A 20,902-nucleotide genomic window follows, 5' to 3' on the forward strand; every position below is an offset into this window, starting at 1 on the left:
CCTGGACACAGACAATAGTGTGGTGAAGGCCTGGGAGGGGCAGGCGCAGGGTGGAGGGGGGTCAATGGGAAAAGAAGGGGGGACATCTGTAATACTTTCTACAATAAAGATAAATGAAAACCCACACAATTGCTTCCTCTTCTCACCCCCACCCCGCTCAAGACCAGCTGCACGCACATTTCCTGTTCATTCCAAAGCCATAACAATTTGGGGCCTAATCTAAAATCCTGTGAGATTTTGCCTGATTGAAATTTGGTGGCTGCCCTCTATGGAAATTTCCCCTCAGAGGGACCACCGACAAAGAGCCAGGCATTCGGAAGGATCACGCAGGAAAGAACGAGTTTGTTCTAAAAAGGCAAACCTTCCTTCTCAGAGAAGATTTTTTCTTTTTCCTGCCAGGAAAGCTGAGAACAGATGGTAGAACTTCACCGGAGCTCCTGGATTGAAAAAGCCAAGTCCGGGAAAGGCGGGAGAAGGGGGCAGGCACTGTGGGCGACGCTGGTGTCACTTTTCTTCTTGGGAGTACTGAAAAAATCAGTTGCATTGACAGCTTCTTCCAAAGAGCTCTCAATAGTGAAAGGATCACCCCCACGCTCGCAATGGAACAGTAAGGAATGGAAGTGGTGTTTTGGGGGTGTTCAGATGACTCACTATCCGACAATAGGATGTTCAGCAATGTCTTCCTGCATCCCACACACTGCTCAGTGTTCCAGAAAATCGAGGGCCCTGTTCCCAGTGACAGATTAAAAAAAAAAATCTACACAAGGGATTCCACCTGTAGGGAACCTGTTAATTACTTCCATTAGCTCTTGACAAAAATTTTTATTGATTTTTTTTAAGAGAGAGAGAAAGGAAATAAGAGAAAGAGAGAGAAAGGAAGAACATCCATTTGTTGTTCCACTTATTCACGCGTTCATTGGTTGATTCTTTATGTGCCCCGACCAGGGATCGAACCTGCACCCTTGGCATATCTGGAGGATGCTCTAACCAACTGAGCTCCCCGGCCAGGGCACTTGGCTGGGAACACTGTGGCCCATCACAACATTCCAAGGCCCTTGTGTTGGGCGTGTATGTCGTTCTATAAGACTCTCTAACCAGCGCTATGACCATGAGCAGTGAGTCACTGTTCTCCTTCACATCCCGGGCAAATGTCTGAATTAGCAGTGACGTGGCCCAAAGGCAGGGAGCAAAAGGCCCCAGCCAACCTGACAGATTGCACCTGCCAGGAAAAGGGCCGTTGGAGTGAAGGCTTCCAGCGTGACCCCACCCCATCCCATTTGCTTTCTATTAGTTAAACGACTGCGTGGATGGTTCCTCAGTGTGGAGAGAGGAGGAAAGCTGCGCATCTGACAGGCCTTCCCCGCTGAGCCCGGATCGGCCAGGTCCTGGGCAGCTGTGACTTCCTCACCATCCACAGGTTCACACGGAAGTCCTTCTGTCCCAGCTGGTGGCCTGTCTCCCGCTCACCACCACTGGCAGCAGGACTGAGACGCCACTGAGGTCCCTAGAGACTGATTTCTACTTGGACCCTTCCCAACCAGGGTCTTATAGGATGGGCTTTGGCCCAATCCCATCCTAACATTTAGACATGTGGTGTCTCCATTGTTATCAGAAAATAAGTTAACTATCTCACCCGACCATATTTTTCCATTGATTTTGAGAGAGAGTAGAAGAGATGGGGGAGAGACAGAGAGAAACATCGATGTGAGAGAGATGCATCGGGCTGTGTCCCATATGCATCCTGACCAGGGTTGGGGATTGAGCCTGCAACTGAGGTACATGCCCTTGACTGGAATCGAACCCGGGAGTCCTCAGGCTGATGCTCTATTCACTGAGTCAAACCGGCTAGGGCCTTTTTTTGTTTTTGTAAATACAAATTTTTTATGAACATACCACTTCTGTAAATTTGTCCCAGGAGCATTGACTCTTCCAAGAGAGGGTCAGAGGGTCAAGTCTCCCTTGACACAAGGCAAATTCCAGGGAAGGAGATGCAAAAAGGTGGCACCCTCGCCCGGCTCATTGGCAAAACCAGTTCACAGGCTGCTGTCTCCCCCTCCCAGGTGCCTGGGAGCTGAGTGTGGGTGTCAAAGGGTGAGCCTCCCCTCCCCGCCCCAGGAAAAGGCAGCAAAAAGCCAAGGCCACGCTTCTCCTCCAGCCTCTCCCCTATCCAGCGTCCTGGTGGCCTGCGAGCCAACTGCCTTTTATGGAGAACCAGGGGGAGGCGGGAATGAGAGAGAAGGCTCTAGGCTTGGCGATTTGGATGCGTCCTCTCTGAGTTACTCGGACGACTTGTTTTCCTCCAGGGCTTATCCATGGAGCAAATTCATGGGGGAGGCAGCTGAGGTTGCAGGGAAAGGTCTGCGGAGGATAAAAATAGCCTTGGCTTCAGCGTGGAAACCCAAGCCCTGTCACAGGTCCTTCCAGACTCTTTCCTTTGGCGGGTCACAGCAGGGAGCCTTCACTTCAGGATGGATTCCTAAAGAACAATGCGATCCCGACAAGAGCAGGCCGCAAAGTCCTCCCCGGGGGCCGGGGGCCGAGGCAGGCATGGTCCTGGGCCTACCACAAAGCCAGCCTCTTGGCTCCGAGACCATGTTTACCCTCAAATTCCAGCACCAAGCCACCCAGATTCCCTCACCCTCCGAGGAGGGCGGTCCCAGCGGGTGGGGGTGCTGGGGGGGAAGGAGGGGCTGACTCACCACCATCTCCTCTGGGTTCCCGGTGGCGATCTCCACCACCCTCAGGGCAGGGTCCACTTTCACCTTGGCCCGGGTCATGAACTGGATGACAGACGAACTGTCCTGCAGAGGGAACAGCACAACTCACCGTCAGATCTTCCAGTGACCATGGCTGGGGACCAGGCAGAACCGAAATGCCAGGATTCCCTGCGGACCGGACAAAAACTGTATCCCTGAATCAGATACCTCCCCATCCCAGGCACCCCCCGAGGCAGAGACCTCCAGGCTCCCCGGAGAATTCTTTCATATCCCGGAGGATGCGGAAAAACTAAGGAGTCTGCCAACCACCAGCACATTGCTAGCTTGTGTGCTGTGGTTCCCGAGCGCAGAGAGCCAGGCATTTGGGTTTTGATATGGACGTAGTCACAAAGAGCAGAGAATAAATGCAGCTTCAATTGTGTAAAACAAACCCGGCCTGGCATTCCACAGCAGGCATCTGATTTACATTCGCAAGCATCTTCCTGCCCTGACCACAACCCTCCAACCCTTCCCAGGAGTTACTTTTAACTCTTTCTTTGCTCCTAAATGAAGATATTTTGGGTTCAAAGCCATTAAACATGGAAAGACACGAGGAAGCAGGAAGCATCGGGCTAATACGTTAGGCTGTGGCCCAAAGAGACAGGGGCCCGAGTGGGCTCAGAGTCAGAGCCACTGACCCAGAAAAGCAGAACACGGCTCCCAGGCAGGGATGGAGAAGGAGTTTGGAAAAAGACAGGGGTTGGCAAAATATGGCTCAGGAAAGGGCCAGAACCTCGGGCCAGTGGACGGATGAGCTGTGGAGCGGAGAGGCAGCCTGGCTTCGGCCGTGGAAACAGAGGGCAGGCACCCAGAGCACTCAGCATCCCCCTGCGGGCGTGGCTGGGGCTCTGCCATCAAGGGGTCATGTAGTGCCCCCGCCCACATCTGCTCAGCTTGCCTGCCACTCAAGGAGACACGTAACAGGTGCCAGCTCTGCCCCACTGCTGGTGAAACCCACTGTCCGGAACAAAAGTGCAGAACTCTCTACAGGAGGCAGTTCTGAGGGGGCCCTTTGCTCAGCTCCAACAAAGAAACCACAGAGACCTTCCTGGGAGGACACATGGCATGCATACTTGACCTGGGAATAATGCATGGATTATTGTGTGTGTTTTTTTAAAAAAACAATAAAACATATATCCTATATAATAAAAGGCTAATATGCAAATTGCCCCCTTGGGAGTTCCACCTACCAGGAGTTCGACCACTCGCTATGACCTGCACTGACCACCAGGGGGTAGCGCAGAATGAAGGAAGGCCCTGATTGGCCCTGATCGTCAGCCAGGCGGCACACGGACCCTATCTGTGCACGAATTTCATGTACCGGGCCTCTAGTATATATACATACATACATATATATGTATGTAACTATATACATACATACATGTTTATGTATGTATGTATATAGTTAATCCTTATCTGAGGATATTTTTCCATTGATTTTTACAGAGAGTGGAAGGGAGGGGAAGAGACAGAGAGAGAAACATCAATATGAGAGAGACACATTGGTTGGCTGCATCCCACACCCCCCTGACCAGGGCCGGGGGATGGAGCCTGCAACCGAGGTACATGCCCTTGACTGGAATCGAACCCGCAACCCTTCCGTCTGCAGGCCAATGTTCTATCCACTGAGCCAAACCAGCTAGGGCAGCAATAAAACGTATTTTAAATGCTCTGGGAAGCTTGTCACTCAAAGGTACCGCTCCAGTTTGCTCACGTGAAGCAGTGAGTACTTTTGTATGCAAATAACCTTCCACGACTTTTAACAGTTTTATAAATGTGGGGGTTTATGTGTCAGGATAGACTGAATTTTAATTCTGGGATAACAATAATTATCACCATCATCTCAGGTACTAACCATGACCATAATAATAACCGTAATAAGGAGGCTCACTGTCGGGTTAGAGGCTGAGCTGTGAGGAAGCTGCCCCAGCATAGGCCTTGGTGGCTGCGGGAGAAGAACCCTTTCAAAGGAATCTAAGTCCTCTGGTAATTAAAAAAAATCAGATCCCACATTTCACATGGAAACTTAAGGTCAAAACAATAAAACCTCAAATTCCCTTGTCTGGGGCCAGACCTTGAGGTCAAAGGAAAATAAACACACTGGAGGCCCAGGCAAACCACAGGGCTGGCGCCGCCCCACATCCTCAGGGAGTGGGGGGCTCCTGGAGCCACTCCCGCTCCTCTCCCCAGGGGGGCTGGCTGTGGCCCCGACACCGCATTTCAAGCACCTGGAGCAGCTGGGCCCCATCTGGCCTCCAGGTCAGCCTCCTTCTAGGCCTGGAATTGCTGCTGAAAAAGCATCTGCAGGGAGGATGACCCTCCAACACCCGCAGAAGCCACCCGCTGGCTTTCTGCTCTTAGGGCGCAGACTGGACCGGGTGACCCTGGGGGACAGAGTCAGTGGGACATGTTGCTTGGCAAAGGGTCTCCACGGACCCCAGAGAGAGAGGGAGATGCAGAGGGTCAGGCCGCAGAGCTGGGTACAAGGAAGGCTGGAGGCCTGGCCCGTACGTTAAGGACAAATGACCGAAGTGCAAGGGGCAGCCGCCTGGGTTCAGGGTGAAGTGGGGATCAGAGTGGTTTCCCGCCACCAGTGCCAATACCAGGGCTTGGTCGACAGTGGGGGATAAAACGGTCACCAGGCCCATTTGTCAAGAACACAGACAGGATGGGCACATGTCTCTACCGTCATAGTCTGTCACCTGACCTGGGGCCCCAGGCCAGGGAGGCATCTGCAGAGATGCGGGGCTTCCAGACCCCCTTCTGGGATCACGCGATGCCAGGGGTGCTCTCACTCATGCCCGGGCCTCTCACAACTCTGCCCCTTTTCAGGGGACAGGGGCAACAGGGAAGCTCTACGGCGTGACCCCAATGTGCCCCAAACCCGTTTCCCTCCCGAGGAAACCAGAGCAAGTGGGACTGTGGGTGGCTCTCCCTGGGTGTGCGAGGGCTGCCCGGCTCCACACAGGACGTGGGGAAACATCCTGACTCCCCAGGGCCCGTGACTTCTCGGGTCAGCGTGGGACTGCCATGCCTAAGTGAGAAAATACCCCTGGAATGACTTTCCTAAGGACGTTCATTCGCACACGGACGGGCTTACGCCGACTGACACGTCTAGTTTTTCCAAAGGAAAATAAATAGACGCTCTGTGGTTAACATGCATATTTAGTGTTATCTTCACATGTGATTATTTTTAAAGCATCTTGTTGGATGTGGCCTTTCGTACTCAGCAGCTCTTCTGTCAAAATAAATCAGAGTGAATTTGTATGATTTTTTAAGGGCCGCTGATTCACTGACTGAGGTATTTTTTTAATGAACTTAGAAACTATATATTTGTATTGATTTCAGAGAGGAAGGGAGAGAGAGAGAGAGTAACATCAGGGATGAGAGAGAATCATTGATTGGCTGCCTCCTGCATGCCCCCCAGTGGGGATCGAGCCCACAATCCATGCAATTGAACCATAACCTCATGGTTCATAGGTCGACGCTCAATCACTAAACCACACTGGCCGGGCTATGAACCACTTTGGATAAACTCACAATAGCAAAGTGACTTGAGGTTTAAAAGTTGGACTTCTCTGAAACAAGGTGGCATCTAAACCCGGCTCACAGACTACCACCCACAGGTCAAACCCCGCCCTCTGTCTGTTTTTGTAGATGTTTCACTGGGCCCCAGCCACACCCATTTGATTGAGTACTGCCTATGGCTGCTTTCACGACACAATGGCAGAGATGAGCAGTAGTCAAAGACTGTATGGCCCTGCAGGTCTCAAATATTTACTACTAGAGGCCTGGTGCACAAATTTGTGCATGGGTGGGGTCTGGCTGGCCCGCCCCGATGGGGGCTGATCAGGGGCTGAGGGAGAAGCCACAGGCCGATCGGGGTGGGAGGGGCTGACTGAGGGTGGGCCAGCCGGGGAGAGGGGCCATGGGAAGTTGGCCAGCCAGCCTGGCCCCCAATTGTGATTGGGGGACTGATTGGGGGCGGAGCTGGCTGGAGGGAGGGGCTGTGGGCCAATAGAGGTGTGTGGGGCTGATTGGGGTGGTGTGGGAGGAGCTGATCAGGGTTGGGGCCAGCCGAGGGGAGGGGCTGTGGGAGGTTGGCCGGCCGGCCGGCCGAACCCCTGATTGGGCTGGTTGGCTGGTTGCAGTGGGTGTCATAGCGACTGGCCGTTTTGGTGTTCTGGTTGCTGGCTTTTTATAAATATAGATTGGTCCTTTACAGAGAAAGTTTGCCAACCCCTTGTCTAAAATGTGGTCCCCAGACCCACAGTATTGGCATCACCAGGGAACTTGTCGGAACTACAGCATCTCAGGCTCCACCCCCAGGAATCTGCATTTTAACGAGGTCTCCAGGTGACTCAGACACAAGCGACAGCCAGAGAAAAATGTGCGAACCAAGAAGCTGGTTCAAATGAAGGTGCTGACTCAGCAGGTGTGGGGCGGAGCCCAAGATTCTGCATGGCTAACCAGCTCCCAGGGGAGGTGCTGTTGCGGGTCCTTGGCCCACACTTTGAATAGCGAGCCCCGTGTTTTCCCCTGGCGCCCTCTGGCAGAATTCCCACGGGCACCGACCAAGAACGCTGTAGACCGGGAGGCAGCGTTTCAGGAGGAACCCATCCGGATGCTCTTCAGTGAACCTCGCGGGTCCAGTGGCTCAGGACTTACCTTCTTCAATATCTCTGTGTTCAGCAGCATGTAGATGTCGATAGCACGACTTTCCTCTCTAGCAAGGGCACTCAGGTTACAGTGCATTGTCAGGCAAGTGATTCCTGGTTTTTCACAGTCCTGAGAAGGAAAAGCAGAGGACTGACCAACGGCGATAAGAGCAAAGACAGATGCCCGGCAGTTTGTGGAGCAGAAGGCTCCAGGTGCTTCTATCCTGGTGACTAAGACCACTCCAGGCAGAGGAACCGCAGGGGAAGATGTGATCGCTCCTTCTTGCCACCAGAGGGCAGTGGAGGGATTTCCTGCCCACTGGGCACCAGAACAGGCCTTCAAGTCAAGCAACTGGGAGAAAGCAGCTCCCTGGTTACTAAAAAATTGGACTTTGCAAGAAGGAAATAATTGCTTTTAAAAACAAACACATTTACATATTCCAAAAGCATTTTCCTTGTGAGAAATGAACACAAGATGTATTTCCTACATTATGGAATATCTGCCTGTGCAGCAGCAAATACACTCCATGCCCATGTTTTTAGGGAGGGCAGATTCGAGGGCTAAGGAGTCATATGACTCAAGAAAACACAGGAGCAAAGAAAAACACATGTTGGGCCAAGACAATAGGTGAATCACCAAAAAACTCCCCCCCAAAACCTATATATTCCAAATTCAAGTTACAAACGAGAAATTCTCTTTTGTACTGTAGGGTCCAAAATGTACACACATACCTTTATGATGCTTTATGTGGGGGGTAAAATTTTCAGCCTGGTACAGAGTTGCACCAAACCGCTAGATATCACTACTCCTAACAATTCTAAGCGCTTTAAAAAATAGGCGCATCATCAGCACTAGGTAAGTGAAAAACACACACCCAAAATTCCAAGCGGCAAACAGCCCTACATCTTCTCCAGGAACGGAAATGCGTATGAGATGGGCCTAGGCTGCAAAAAGAAGCTAAGGAGACGGAACCAAAGATATGGGGGAAGGGGACTTAGGAAAAGCATAAGAAATGGGGGTGTAATTTACAAACAGCCAACAGATTGCATCTGGAGGGTCCATCCTGATATATTTTTACCTGTGTTCATACCCAGATCAAGATGCAGAACATGGCCAGCACGTAAGCAGGTTCTCTAGGGCCCCCTCCCATGGCTATTCCTCCGATAGTAACCACTCTCCTGACCTCCATTGCCACTGATAGTTTTGCTCTTGCTAAACTTCTGGTCTCCAGCTCTGCCACCCAAATATCATGTATAGGAGAGTCATTTGTGCTGCTGCGTGCAGCAGTTTCTATTGCTCTGTAATACTCCCGTGGATGGCGACACCACAATCGTCTACACACTCTCCTGTTGATGGATGTTTGGACTGTTCCCAGCTTTTGGCTATCATACATGGACTGTGCTTCTCGTCCACGTCTTTTGGGGGACACAAGTACTCATTTCTCTTGGGGATCTACCTGGGAGTGGAATTCCTGGGTCACAGGATACAATATCTTTAGCTTTAACAGATACTGCCCGGCAGTTTTCCTAAGTGGTTGTACAAGGAGCATCCCTCTTGATGAGACGCCTACTCGGTGGAGAAAGGACTCACTACTCTGTGTTTGGTGGGTTACAAAGGCTTTCCCTTTGCCGGGCAATGGAATTTGAAATGTCAATTGAACACTTTGATGGAAACCTCAGGCTGAAAACCAGGAGCTGACCACCAGTGCTTGTGACTTTCAAAGATAACGGATTAAAGCCAGATTTGGGGAAGAAGACCTGCCAACCAGAGCACTGGCCTCTCATCTCAGGCTTGCCTTCCTAGGGAGGACCACCCACGGGACCCAACCAGACAGCAAATTCTCACCAAGACTTTTCTCCCAGACTTTGTGAAGAAAGCAAAGATAGTGTGGAAGATATTTTCTTGTTCCTGGGGGATGATGCAGGGGGTCGGGTTCTTCTGGAAGGAACAGTTTCCCTTCTCCTGGCCCACCTGCAAAGGAAAAGAAGTCTGTCAGCGCGGCCCACCCAAGAATGGATCGTGAGCAGGGAGTCTCTTACTGTAGCGGTGGGAGCAGCCAAGCCCAAAGCCAGCCTGCCCCCTGTCCATTCTCCAGTGGACAGTAAGGGGGGAAAGCTGCGAGGCAGAGGTAGAAGCATCAACATGACCAAACAACAGAAAGTGTGGGTCTCAGTCCTTAAATAATTGAGAGGAGATGGCACTCAACATGCACATGAGATGTGCCTCGGAAACAGAACGTCTTAAGGAACAACACAGACCTACACCTGATGGTTTCCAAGGCACATTTACAAGCACTTTTAGTACAACTCCAAGAGATAAGCATCCATGCTATTTGTCCGGAGGAGGAAAATGAGACTCGGGTTAAGTCACTTGCCAACAATCACCGAGTCCAAAATACAGGTTTTGAACCCGGGTCTTCTGAGACCCAACCTTTATTTATAGTCCACCGCCAGAGGTTTTCAAACTGTGTTCTATGGAACCCCTAGGGTGCTATACAACCCTCTCGTGTCTTGCAGCCACCTGATTTTGCCTCTGGCAGCAACAGCAATGGTGCCGAGCAACAGAACATGAAAACCAATAGAAACCCAAAACAACGGTGTACCCTCTTCCATGTTGATTTCTCTAAGAACAAAGTTATTTTTAATGTCTACGTTGAGGAGTTGCTGAAGAAAAAAACAAGGTCTTTATGTAGTATCATATCACACTGGTTGAAGCTTAAGGCCAAGTAGCAAAATTAATAATTAACAACTCATAATTTAGGATTGTGTTTACAATTCCACCCCTAACCAGAAGCATCTGTTTAAACTCTCTTATCTCTAATGCCCTGGAGTACGATACAGTGTTTGCTTTGAATTTATTGAATAATTTTTCAACTTCTCATTCATGGTAGGTTTAGTTTAAAATGTTTACATAAAGAAACTTCTAATGTAAGCTAACAATGTTAATCCTTTAGTAATGAACTATAAAATAAGACCCCCAAATTTGCTAAATTAATCTCTATTTTATCTTTGGTCTGAACACATACGCCAGGATTTACTCTGTAGTATAGGCCTGAACATAAATGAGAGGAAGATATATTTCCTCAAGTGGATTATTAGGAAAGAGTGTTCCCTTTACAAATATCTCACAGTTTACGACTTATTATTCTTTAAAAGTATCTCATAATTCGGTATTTTCTCAATTACTTTATTTGAACCACAAAACCTGGGAAGATACACCGGCCTGAAATATTTTAATCAGTTGGTTTTGGAGGCTTTCAGAAGTCACTGGAGGGGATTAATGGGAAGGAAGCAATGAGATTTAATACATAATCGGTGATTATTCCTGGGGTGCAATTGTTGTAAGTTGTGATAAATATTGGAAAGCTCATTTCAGAAAGCAAAACACAAGTAAGTGGCTTCTATAGTGTGGATCGTGATTACTTATCAGACGAACGAGGAACACAGGGCTGTAATGTTACACAAATGGGGGTGTCCTTCAGTGAAATTTCAGCACTAAACATGGATCCAAAATGTTCTGTATCTCAAATAAATTGGACAGACTGAAGACGACAGGCTCTGGAAAACTGTCAACTAAAAAGTGGCTTAGTAATGGGCACTGATCTTGAAAAATGTACATGTACATAACATCATTTTGTGAAATGTGTGAATGGGAAGGATGGTATAAATCAATGTTACTCTTTTTTGTTGTTCTTAATTCTCACCTGAGGATATTTTTCCCATTGATTTTTTTAGAGAAAGTGTGTGTGTGTGTGTATGTGTGTGTGTATGTGTGTGTGTGTGTGTGTGTGTGTGTGTGTGTGAGAGAGAGAGAGAGAGAGAGAGAGAGAGAGAGAGAGAGAGAGGCGGGCTGCCTTCCAAATGCGCTCTGATCAGGGATCCAAACTGCAACCCAGGCATATGCCCTGACCAGGAATCGAACTGGCAACCTTTTGGTGCACAGGACGATGCTCAACCAACTACATCTTAAGGGTTCGGTTTGATGAATTTTGACAACTGAAATCACTCACATAACTACCACCACCATGAAGCTAGAGGACATGTCCATCACTCCAGAAAGTTCCCTCTGGCCCCTTTCCAAAGTCAATTCCCACCCCCCACCTGAAAGGCCAGCACAGTTTTGATTTCTATGAAGTTGGCCAAAAAAGTTTGTTCAGTTCACCTCAATTAGGGGAGTGGCGATTGGCTTATGTGGGGGTTGCTCTCTATTTAGGCATCCATAGCATGTGGCCGATAGAAAACATGTTGCTCATCGAGCCTTGGAGAATTTGAGTTGTGTGCTCATGTTCTTCATCGAATCACTTTTCACCCTGAAGCATGTGGGTCTTCTGGAGGGGACGGCTGCTGCACGCCACGGAAAATGGCCCCCCTCCGCCTGTGGCGTACAGTCCTCTGCCAAGATGATCAGGCCCGGCCACCCAAACACATTCGGTCTGGGTTCAGAACAACAGAACCCCCGAGTCTTGCGGGAGGCTTCGTCCTAATTACAATCAGGGAGGCGGGCAGAGCTCCTCCTGGCTCTGCAAACGGGCGCTTTGGGTTTCTAACCCAGGAGAGAAAGTGTGGGAGCAGCGCCCCACGTCAGCCAGTTTCACTAACATGCTTGGGGGGCGGGTCCTGGCACCACCAGCCCCACAAGACCCCAGCCCAGAGGGCAGGGAGCTGGGCACGGCGGGGCAACGGGGTGAGGAGCAACCCGAGACCACAGAGCAGAGACCTGGCTCCGAACCTCATGTTCCCTTCCTGCCCCGGGAGTCTCCGGGGCGGCCTGGGAACAGGGGGATGACGGTGACATGATGTGATCGATGTGACATTTGATCGGCCGCCGTGGCATCTGGAGAAGGGGAGTGGAGACGGAGTTTGTGGTGAATGGAAATCTCAGCCAGTTGTGCTCCCAACTGTGGTTTCGTGGGAATCACTTCAATTGGGAAGGCGGCGTTTTTTTCCGGGAGGTTCCGGGTGGTCCTCTTTCAAAGGGAGACTGATGGCGGCACGGTTAGGATTCAGACCCCGAATCCTCTCGTGACGCTCCCTCAGCTAAAACGGAGCAGCACAGTCTCTGGCCAGGGTCACCAAAGGGAAGCATTTTTCCACGTGTGTTGGATACACTATGCGACGGCCACAGTGATACCCACCACTGTGCAGCCCTACTGTGTGCCAGGCTCTGGGTGTTTTACACAAACAAACTCATCCTGTCCTCACCCCCACCAGGTGAGAGCTGTTAGTATCCCCACCGAGAGGCAAGGGGAGGCCAGACGACTGCCAGAGGCAGAGGCCCCCCCAGGGCAGGCGCAGAGCAGGGCTAGGGTGCAGGTCATCTGGCTCCGGAGATCTGCTTGTACCTGCCTTTCTGCGTCTCAGATACGGAGCATGAGGCTGGGGCTGGGGCGACAGTCACGGAGGGGTTGGGGGTGGAGGGAGGCCATCCCTTCCTATTTTGACCTTGGTCAAAAGGAAGGAACCAGTAGCCTAGAAGCCTGGGAATCTCAAGAGTCCTCCACTGTGACCCAGGTCTGCTGCTGTGGCAAAAAAAAAAAAAAAAAAAAAGACTCTTGCTTACCAGTGGTTGGCAAACTGCGGCTCGCGAGCCACATGCGGCTCTTTGGCCCCTTGAGTGTGGCTCTTCCTAAGCCTTAGGAGTACCCTAATTAAGTTAATAACAATGTACCTACCTATATAGTTTAAGTTTAAAAAATTTGGCTCTCAAAAGAAATTTCAACCGTTGTACTGTTGATATTTGGCTCTGTTGACTAATGAGTTTGCCGACCACTGGCTTAGACCATGGAGATAAAAGTGCCTGCTGGCCGGGAGGCCGGGCCACCCCATGTCCTGGGTGGGAAGGGGAACAGAGCATCCTGGAATGTTGTTTCTGGAAGGCAGCTCCAAGGTCATGTGGTCCCGAGGCCTCGGCTATCAGATAAGGGACCAGAGGCCCCGGATTCCATGACTCCTCTGAGATCATGTGGTTGGTGTGGGCATAAGTGGCACCAGTAAGGAGTCCTATGGCACAGATGGCCTTGATGAACACTCGATGGTCCTGCGCCTCAGCCCAGCTCTGCCTCCTAACAACAGCCATGCCATTCGGGTCTCCGGGCCTCAGTTTCCTCAGGTGTAACATGAGGGTGGTGGCCTATGCAGTCACGAAGGTAGGCCTTGGTTGCTAATTCCACACACTGAAGACTAACCGTGCATTTTTAAAAAATGGATTTTTACAGAGAGACGAAGGGAGAGAGAGAAACATGGACGTGAGAGCAAAACATGGAACCGGATGCCTCCTGCACACCCCCTACTGGGGATGGAGCCCACAACCCGGGCATGTGCCCTGACGGAGAACCGAACCGATGGGGTCACCTAATCTCACATTAAATAGATAAGCAATTGCTGACCACCTCCCCTCCCCCAGCACACAACTTGGTTCTAACCAGCCTCTTTGCTCAAAGTCAGGGGGCAGGAATGTCTTCTTCTTGTCCGGCAGACCATCCACGCACCACGGCGCTGATGTCTAACAGCCTCATTTCCTTGTCTGGCCAAGGACCCTGTGGCCATTGCCCCCTGCTCACCTCTGCCCACTCACTTCTCATCTATTTTCCAGACTCTGTGAGTCCAAATGCTTCCCATGACACGGCTGCTTATCTTCCGCGACCCCTGGGGGCTGGAAGACATCCATGTCTGTGGGAATGTGACTAAAAGGGCTTCACAAACACACAGAAAAGGCCAAGGGGATGCGGGGCCCAGGGTCACGGCTGCATTCGGCGAAGGCGGCTATTGAGGGTTTTCTGTTGGCATTTGGTCCCTCCCCCCTCCCTTGTCCCAACCCCAAGGAAAACATGGTGCAAGTTGAAGCCAAGAGATAATGGTGACTCGGGGACTTGTTGGGAGCCCAAGGGGGATGTGGACATCACTTGGTGGCAGGGTCCAGGTCAGCCTCCGTCGGGGGAGCCTTCGGGCCAGAAGCTTCCAAGGCCCAGGCTTAAGGATGGAGTGCACACCCCAGGGGGTCTGGCAGAGCCTCGGTTCATGAAACGTGGGGTCAAAGTATGAATCAGGGTGTGATACCGAAAAGGAGAATCCACGCTTTGTTTCGAATGTTATTATTTGAAGGAACATCTCGAGCTTTTACTAAAGGCTCTCCAGGCTGAGGTTGGCTGATAACAGGGTTAAAGGAAATGGGATGTCCAGGTTGTAGCCTCAAGAGACGAGCCCGCATAAGGTACCAAGAGCTGTCTGCTGACCTAAAGTGAGAGAGGGAGGACAAAGATCTCCCCCAGGATCCCAGACCAGAGCAGCCTCAACACAGCGTCTATCCCTGGGCCTGAAGACGGGAGGGACACAAAAGTCCCTCCAATCTGTTTTCTATGTCTCACGTCCTGAGGAAACCAATTCTCATCTCTACACTAAGTTCAAACACAAACAGAAATAATACCAGCTAACATTAGCTACTATTTTAAGTGCTCTGGACATACATTGAATCCTTAAAACATCTGCATGCAGAGGGTACTGCTATCAGTAGGGTGACCGTGTGATTTACTGTCCAAACTGGGGCATTTCTGAGAGTGAAGTGGGGGAGTCAAGCAGACAGAAGAGCATGAGAGAGATGTAGATCAGCAGCAGGCAAACTGGAACATCTGGTTTCCTGACTTTTCACTCGCAACTTAGAGCTAAGAAAACTCAGGCTCAGAGACGTTAAGTAACCTGTCTTGTAGCTGTCAGCTTTGACCCCGGATATGACCATCATCTCCAAAATCCCCAGCAGGAATCACTGTCCTGTTCCACCTTCCTCGCACCCCAACTGAACAGCCTCTGTTCCAACCACACCTGGATCTTTTCTTTTTCTTTTTAATCCTCACCCGATGATATGTTTATTGATTTCAGAGAGGAAGGGAGAGAGAGAGAGAGAGAGAGAGAGAGAGAGAGAGAGAGAGAGAGAGAGAGAGAAAGAAACATAGATTGGTTGCTGGCCTTCTATGTCCTGACCAGGGATCAAACCCACAACCTAGGTATATGCCCTGACCAGGAATCAAACCTGCAACATTTTGGTGTACGAACGATGCTCTAATCAACTGAGCCACCCAGCCAGGGCCTGGACCATCATTTTATGGTTTATCTTTTCACAGACCTCAGAGCAGAGCTCCTATTGTGATTATAAATGTCTCCCTCTACCTGCAAGTCAGCCCCTGTCACGATCTGCATGTCTGATTGGGAGGTGGCACTTCTGGTGGATCTTGGAGGATGATAAAGGAACTTCTGGAGAGTAAAGAGAGAAGGGGGAAGGTAATTCCAGGCAGAGAGGAACAGCATATGCAAAAACATGGAGGTACAAACAGTAGAGTTGAGTCTAGAGAGCCTAGAGTTCAACATGGCTTAAGCATTGGATGAATGTTGGGTCGTAATGGCCTGAAATGAGGCAGGAGAGGGGGGCCTGGACATGAAGGAAGGCCTTGTAGGCGAATCTTAGGAGGAGCCAGTTACCCAGACGGGGTTAACATGGCTCAAACAGAGGAACCACTTTCTACCTGGGACATGTGGTCTTATTGGTATATTTTCAACAAGCTAAGGCAGAGTTGCCCTCTTTCTACCAGCCCATTCCTTGACTGTACTCCGGCTGGTTGGGTTCTGGGGATGGGAAAGGTCACCAGTGTTTCTGACTCAATGTACACAGTGCACTGCCTTGAATGCACTCACAGCCAATGAAAGAAAAATGGAAAGATTCGACTGGCAGAGAAACCCACTCAGCGACAACTCAGTGCTTTCCATGAAGCAGGCCGGGCATCTTCGCCAGTGTGGGTGGGTCTCGGGTGAAGCTGATCTAAGATCTGTTTGTTGAACTGACTGGGATGAAAGGGGGCATAGGTTCGCTTTTTGAAAACACGTGTTTCCTGTTAACTGACATTTATCTGCTAATCACTGACTTGATGTTCTCGGTTACATCCTTGGGCCACTTTTCCTTCTCATGTTACACCCATTGCAGCTGATGGCAACTGGGTAAACATGACCCACCCCCTGACGCGCCACCTGTCCCTCTGAATTCACATGCCCCTTGACTTTGAAAACCCAGAGAATGTTTTGAATGCCTCCTTTGCTCATTTCATTACCGACTGCCGACCCTTGGAACCAAGGCATCAGAAAACACAAGTTCCCTTTCTGCTACAGAAGGCTGACCACGGACCACAGCGGCTTTGGTGACATTAATTTTAGGACTCCAAGGTTTAAAGTAAAAATCCTATACAATAAAAGCCTAATATGCTGTGTCCAACCCTTTGATGACGCACACTGACCACCAGCGGGCAGACGCTCCGACCGGTAGGTTGGCTTGCTACTGGGGTCCAGCTGATCGGGACTGGGTGAGATGAGCCAGACAGGCCCTAGAGCCCTCCCATGGTCCCTGCCTGGCCCTGATCGATCGTGCACCAGTGGGGTCCCTCGGCCTGGCCTGTGCCCTCTTACAATCCAGGACCCCTCAGGGGATGTCGGAGAGCTGATTTTGGCCCGATCCCCACAGGCCAGGCCGAGGTACCCCACCAGTGCACCGGGCCTCTAGTAGTATTCATAAAATGATTGCGAAATGATACCAACCGGTTAATGAGGCCACCCTAAGATGTTTACTACTTGAGGGATAAATAAGAACTACATTTCCCATTCATCAAAAGGTGAACTGTGATAACAGTGTTACAGAGCCCTTTACATTGTGCCTCATTTTAAATCTCATGGCTATGATTTACTATGAACGTTTCTTCCTATTGACCAAAGAACAGTCAAAGATGACAATATGTGAATCATAAATCCGAGGATAGATGCTTTCATGTTATCACCATTCATTTCAAGCCTTTATCATAACCTAGGAGGTGTGGATCCATTCATTTACTCTCATTTTTCAATATCAATGACATGATTGATATTGAAACAGTGCAGAGAAACAGTGATAACCATTTGGGTAGTTCCTCCTACTAAACATGCCACGCTTTATGCTACTGACGTATTCGCAAGGTTGGAAACACACTTTCTGTATAAATGCCTCATATCATGTCGAGGAAGGCCCTCTCTAAGGCATTCCTTGGTGGGCCCTTCTCAAGAGTTACAGATTCTTCCACTTAGTGAAAAGGGCGCCCTTGTTTGTTAGTTCAGTTCCTTCTGATTTTCTGATATTGACCTCTGTGTGTAGCTGGAGACTCAAATGTGTTCATATGGACAAAAGGAAAAACACTTTGATGATCACAATGGTTACGGGGTAAGTGAAATGGGGATCTAGCTTTGGACATCGCCTCCGAGCCTGGATCCTCAAATGAGGAGCCATGTTCTGTTCTGAACTGAAAAGCGTGAAGGAGAGCGTGGTGGTGGGCACCCATAATACCAGCTCGCTGCCAAAGCTGCAGAGATGGGGATGGAGTCGGAGGAGCAAGAAGTTCACGAATGACTTCATGTCATTTAATTTCCAGAAAGGGAAAGACCTTTAAAAAGCCAGAAAAGACAAGCACTTTAGGTGTCCCCTCTCTTTCCAGTTGAAAATGATCTCTTAAAGAAAACACTTGCTTTCCTCAACCCCCTGCCCCACCCCTGAAGCCCAGCGCCACAGTGAAAAGTTGTACTAGATCTGAAAGGCCAGGGTGTTACCGAGACCAAAACGGAAACAGAAAATAAAGGGGCGAAACCTCAAAACCAATGTTCCAGAGGAGAAGAGAACATGATGTACTGTACAATTTTGAGGAGTCTGCCATTATTTCATAAAAAAAAAAAATCACACTTTCTAGGATATAAGCTAATGACTCCCAGCACCCCCACCACTAGCTCTAGGTTTTGGCTAAAACAACGGGGTTTCCTCTCCACTCCCCAACACCCTCTCCTTTGGGTGTGACAGGCTGACACCCTGCAAAGTCAAAGCGTGCGGGCCACCAGCAGGCTGCCCGGTGGAACAGAATTCATTTGCTTTTCCTCTGAGAGAGGCCGGCCTCCCAGAGCGGGCCCACTTCACCAGCATGGCCTTGTACCCGAGTTAAAGTGATACAGATGGGATGCAGTTTCAGAGAAGCAGTGACACAGAAGAATTTCCAGATGCGGTCAGACTCTCTTTAGCGAAAAAGTGAGACATGAATATGTTATCTGAGCACTTGACATGCATGCCAAGAATGTTTTCCTTCCACAGATAATGAAGCATTTGGGAGCAGAACGGTCTGCTGATTTGGATAATAAATGAGTCAGTAACCGCTCGCCCCCTCCCCCCGACACACACACCCCTCTGGCCCCGTGGGACCCAACACAGTCCTTGGAATTGTATGGGATTCTTTCAATTCTGCTTCTAGCTCTTGGCCCCATCTTCCGGCAAAGGATAAAGCAGCACACCTCCGGACTCACTGAGTTCCCTCTGCGTTTCCTAGGTGGGGCACTTCACTATTACCCCTTTATTAAAAGGGAAGTAGTCATTTCCCCATCGTTTTGTGGGTGACCATCTGTGTAACCCCTTACACGGCTTTCTGAGACTACAGCCATCAGAGCAGTGACAAGAGAAAGCTACACGTCAGTCACTAAGTCTAAAGTGTCCAGGCTTCTGGGAGGCCCGGAATATGCTTTAGGGGGTAAGTTTCGATTATGAAGGAGAGGCGAGTGAAATTGGCTCCCTGAGCCGGGGAGGTAATTACTTGTCAGTGTCTGACGCTGCTGTAAAGTTCCTCTTGGGAGACACCTGGTGTGTCTGTCAGAAAGGAGGTCTCCCGGTTTTGTGCTCCGGAAGCAGCCACAGTTAGTCCTGGCAGGTTAAAGGGGGATACAGGTTCCTGGGCAATGGCCGATGAGCTCTGTTTATCCTCAGTGAGAGTTCCTGTGACTGACTTTGGTAACGACCCGTCACCCCTGCAACGCCAGGGCTCCCTGTCATGTTGCGTTTAAGGAACAAAGGAAGGAACGAAGGAAAGTCAACTGCGTCATCAGCAACTTTTAAGGCCAGAAAACACCAGGTACCTAAGCATGGGCAATCCGGCGGGGCCACACCCCACCAGGAGGCCTTAATGCTTCCAGATGTCCCTGCAGGCCGACCACAGGCCTCTGGTCTCCTGATAAGGCCGGCGCCCGGGGCAGCGGGAGACGGCACCGTTGGCTTGATTCATGGGCTCTGTCCACGCGGGTTAAAGGGCAGCCTCTGGACCACGCTGTGCAAGAACAGGCCAGGCGGAGGCTTAGCCTCACCTTCCGGGACGCACACTTTCTCCCTCCATCCAGAACTAAAATGCAGCCCAGAGCCCAGAGCCCAGAGCCCAGGAACGCAGCGTGCACTCCAGAATTCCGTCAGCCATCTCCCTGCTCTTTAAGTGTTTGGCTTCTGTTGAGAAAAACAAAAAAAGTCGAAGCCAACCTAATCCTGACCCATTTCAGGAACTTGGCTATTCAGCTCAAACTCAGGCATGTGCAGAAAGAAGAAAAAGAAAAAAAAATTATTTGAGCCCATGGCTGAGATCAGCAGCAGACTGCATGTGTGTGTGTGTGTGTGTGTGTGTGTGTGTGTGTGTGTGTAGGGAGGGGAGAAGGGGGGAGAAAAGAGGGAAAGAGAAGGGGGAAGGGGGGGGAGAGAGCGAGAGCGAGCGAGAGCGATGTTTTCATGATATTTCTGACCAAAATTTTGGAGTTTAAATTTGCTCTTGGAAGCCTCTATATTTGACAAGTGATTTAGCCATTTTTATTTTTATTTAAAAAATATACATATTTCAGAGGAAGGGAGAGGGAGAGAGAGATAGAAACATAAATGATGAGAGATAATCATTCACTGGCTGCCTCTTGCATGTCCCGCACTGGGGACTGAGCTCACCACCCGGGCGGGCATGTGCCCTGAGCAGGAATTGAACCATAACCGCCTGGTGGGTGGTTCAGCAGCCTTCAGGGTCCAGAGTGGCTGGAAGACAAGGTCAGGGATGAGGTTGGAGGCAGAGGATATTGGCCTAACGGTGGGTTGTGCACGGTTTTGGACTTCATGGTTTTGGCCATTAAGATCTCCTTGTTGATTTTTAAAATTATTTTCTTTTTATAGCGAACCTCAGGGTGTCTGAGGGTCACACAGAGAAATATTCAGGAGTGGAAGTTAGCAAGTTCGCAAACGGTTAACGGGCTCCTACCTGCCTGAGTAAAACATTTGCGAGGAGGAGAGGTTGAGGAAAGAGGCATCTCTATGTGACGCTCAGTTTTGAATTTTTATTTATTTGGGCTGTATGGAGAGAGCAAAGAGAATGGCCTAGGACAGGAAAAAGAGAATTAAAGGAATTATGATCAGGCCCAGGCTGGGTAGCTCAGTTGGTCAGAGTCCTCCCAATAGCCCAAGGTTGCAGATTCAATCTCCAGTCAGGGCACATACAAGAAGCAACCAAGGGCCCTAACTGGTATGGCTCGGTGGATAGAGCGTTGGCCTGCGGACTGAAAGGTCCCAGGTTCGATTCCGGTCAAGGGCATGTACCTTGGTTGTGGGCACATTCCCAGTAGGAGGTGTTGTAGGAGGCAGCTCATCGATGTTTC

At 50.1% G+C, this 20,902-nt stretch overlaps 1 protein-coding gene across 1 annotated transcript in view; it reads right to left on the bottom strand.

The window, feature by feature from the left end:
* Positions 1-20,902, bottom strand: part of ITGA9 (integrin subunit alpha 9) — a 250,599-nt gene that overhangs the window by 25,202 nt on the left and 204,495 nt on the right. The window contains exons 24-26 of the mRNA XM_023764184.1: positions 9,261-9,386; positions 7,425-7,544; positions 2,700-2,801 (exon numbers count right to left, since the gene is read on the bottom strand). Coding sequence (XP_023619952.1) covers positions 2,700-2,801; positions 7,425-7,544; positions 9,261-9,386 — 348 coding nt within the window. The remainder of the gene's footprint in view (positions 1-2,699; positions 2,802-7,424; positions 7,545-9,260; positions 9,387-20,902) is intronic.

Source organism: Myotis lucifugus, unplaced genomic scaffold (assembly GCF_000147115.1).
Source record: "Myotis lucifugus unplaced genomic scaffold, Myoluc2.0 scaffold_319, whole genome shotgun sequence".
Classification (NCBI taxonomy): Eukaryota; Metazoa; Chordata; class Mammalia; order Chiroptera; family Vespertilionidae; genus Myotis; species Myotis lucifugus.